This window comes from Tenrec ecaudatus, chromosome 2 (assembly GCF_050624435.1).
Source record: "Tenrec ecaudatus isolate mTenEca1 chromosome 2, mTenEca1.hap1, whole genome shotgun sequence".
Taxonomy (NCBI): Eukaryota; Metazoa; Chordata; class Mammalia; order Afrosoricida; family Tenrecidae; genus Tenrec; species Tenrec ecaudatus.
This window is the reverse complement of record NC_134531.1, coordinates 197,267,237-197,270,274: the sequence shown is the minus strand read 5'-3', so window position 1 is coordinate 197,270,274 and position 3,038 is coordinate 197,267,237. Positions and strand designations below refer to the sequence as shown.

Below are 3,038 nucleotides of genomic sequence, written 5' to 3'. Positions count from 1 at the left end.
AGCCCTTACCGAGGCTCCGCTCTGATGACTGTTCTCATTTTGCTTCACTCTTTCCACGCCTCCCTTAGTGGAGAGTCCGTTTAACTGTTACGTCTAAATAGTTTTATTCCGCATTTCCTAAGAATATGAATAGTCTTCTACACAATAATAGGGAAATGTGGGGAATGAATTACCTAAAAAATAGAGAGGAGGAGGGATGAGAGGAGACACTGTGATATAAGTCTGAGGAATAACATAGGCATAAGATCCTAAAATTCTAATGGGTAGAAAGAATGGAAACACATTTACTACCAAAATTGACTAGTTTGTAGCTTCTTGAAAGAAAGGCCCCACATTCAACCTTTTCTTCAGCGCCCCTGTGACATCCTTATTCCTGAAACTATAGATTAAAGGGTTTAGTACAGGAGTCAGGATGGTGTAAAAGAAAGATACTACCATGTCCTTCTCTGGTGTGTGGTAAGAGATGGGGATCATGTAGGTGTAACTTGCAGTCCCATAGAATAGAATGACCACAGTCATGTGGGAGGAACAGGTGGCAAAGGCCTTCTTCCGGCCCTCTGCAGACTTCATCCTGTGGATGGTGATGAGGATGAGAGAGTAAGAGCTTGAAATGACTGTCACAGGGATAAGAATCATGAGCACACAGCACAGATACATGAGTGTCTCAATGAGTGAGGTGTCAGAGCAAGAGAGCTTCATTATGGCAGGGACCTCACAGAAGAAGTGATGGATCTCCCTGGACCTGCAAAAAGGGAAGGTCATGGTGATGGGAGTGAGCATGAAGCCATCTACTGAGCCCAAGAACCAGCAACCAGCTGCCAGAAGGAGACATATCCTATGGCTCATAAGCATTGGGTAGCGGAGGGGATGACAGATGGCCATGTACCGGTCATAGGCCATGGCAGCGAGAAGGAAAAATTCTGATCCTCCTAGTGTCAAGTAGAAGAACATCTGTGTCCCACATTCAGGTGCTGAGATCTTTTTGACACCCGTGATCTGGTCCATGAGCATCTTGGGCACAGTAACAGAAATGTACATCATATCCATAAGAGACAACTGGCTGATGAAAAAGTACATAGGAGTGTGGAGGTGGACATTAGAGTGTATCAGGAAGATCAAGATGGAGTTTCCAGAAAGGGCCATTAGAAAAATCACAAAAATTACCACACAAAGGAAAAGTGGGTCTTTCGAGAGGCTGAAGAATCCCAACAGGATGAAATTGGACCCTCCAGTGTGGTTGGTCAGCCATGGGGTGTCGTCCATGTCCATGTCTCACCTAGGGTATCAAGGAGATCTTTGAAGTTTCACAGCTCACTCACGTATTATGACCAGTTACACCATAGCCCGATTGTGCTAACTGGAGAGACTCCCATGGACTGTAGGACTTCTGGGATTATAAGTCACTTGTCATAAATCAAATTTACCAGAAAATAAGTGAGCTCACAGTTGTGTGTTGAAAGAATCTGTAACTTATAATGAAGTTGCCATTGGTGAAGGGTCCCTATAGAAACATATAATGGGAACTTGAAAAAGTGCCTCCCAGAGGGAAACACCATACATAAGTGAAAGAGGGAGAGACAGAGAAATGACTTCCTTCTTTCTGGAGTGATTGTTAGGGCATTCAGAATTGAATTAACCTCTCTAGCTCAGAGACAGAGTCGGTATCCTAAAATTCTCATAGCGTGACTGTTCTCTGGAGAACCCCGTGAGGAAGATGACAAAGGCCACCTGCAGACAAATCTGCAGGCAAAATCTGCGGGCAAAATCTACAGGCAAATCTGCAGGCAAAAATAGTGGCACTAGATTCTGCTTCCTCTTTAAAACCTTCATTCCATTTTTACATTTCCCAAAAAGGATAAAAATAAAGTTTGACCTTAATGTGTGGTGAGGGATAAATCAACTAAAATAATGATGAAACTTATCAACATTATAAATCAACTAAAATCATGACCCAAAACGATCTCTTTTTATAGTTTACTCATTTCATTTTCCAATCTTGCTGAAGTGAACCTTTATGAAAAACCCATCAAATTTCCATTACATGTATCACCAAGATGAAAATTATCTCCATCTTGTCCCATTATTTGCTCTAAGTCTCCAGGGAAAGCAAAGAATTAGCATAAAGAAGGTCACTAACATTTACCAGAAAGCATTAAGAGTTGTCATAAACTTTGTCAGTTTTATTAATCCTCACAATCAATCTTTCAGGGAAACTGAGCTGCAGAGAGAGAAACTGAAAAACACTAAAATGCGCTAAAAAACACTAATTCCAAATCCTCTGAACGCAAACCAAAGATAAACTTGCTTGTGTTGAAGGAAGGAGCCATCTGTCTGTTGAAGGGGCAAAGCTGAAAGGGATGTGCTTTGACATAGAGTTGAAAATGGCTACACTGCACATCCGGAAAAGCCACACAACAAATGGACTCCAAACCCCCTGCCTGACTGAGATGAATTATTATTAATAGTTTGATACACATTTTTTCTCAAGGAGCCTAAACATTTGAAACTTCTCAATTTCTAAAGGAAATGACTTCAAAAGCGCTTCCCTGAAAGACAGGATTAATAATAAGATCCTCCTGATGGGAAGACTTAAAAAGTGGTTAAAATGGGGAGATTGTTCAGAAAGAATTAATCACAGTTTCAAATACGTTTTTAGACTTCCAATTCCAAAAACTACTTCTGATATTCAATATACTGGATGTCTAAATTCTGGTGTGTTGTAGGCAATGCTGCAACCAGAGTTGATGTAAATATCAAACATCATGGACACATTGCATAAACACAAGTATAATCTATCAAATTCATCACACGCCCCTCCACAAAGATGGAAGTGAGTTATGTACAAATGTTCAAAACACTTACATAGAATTCGAAACATACCTGCTGAACTAATCTGTATGTTCAGTCAAAATTAAGCAAGGATTGTTGCAAAAAACGCCTCTCATGAAGACCTCAGAGTTAGAGTGGAACAGTGGGTGGAGGAAGCTCAAACACTCTTGTAGGGTGTAAATGGGTCACGCATCAAATTGTATTAAATG

At 40.8% G+C, this 3,038-nt stretch overlaps 1 protein-coding gene across 1 annotated transcript; it reads right to left on the bottom strand.

Moving 5' to 3' along the window:
• Positions 1 to 300: 300 nt before the first annotated feature.
• LOC142440304 (olfactory receptor 2T5-like) lies at positions 301 to 1,263 on the bottom strand. Its single transcript, XM_075542778.1, has one exon. It carries the CDS (start codon positions 1,261 to 1,263, stop codon positions 301 to 303), a length of 963 nt encoding a protein of 320 aa, XP_075398893.1.
• Between the last annotated feature and the right edge of the window lie 1,775 nt (positions 1,264 to 3,038).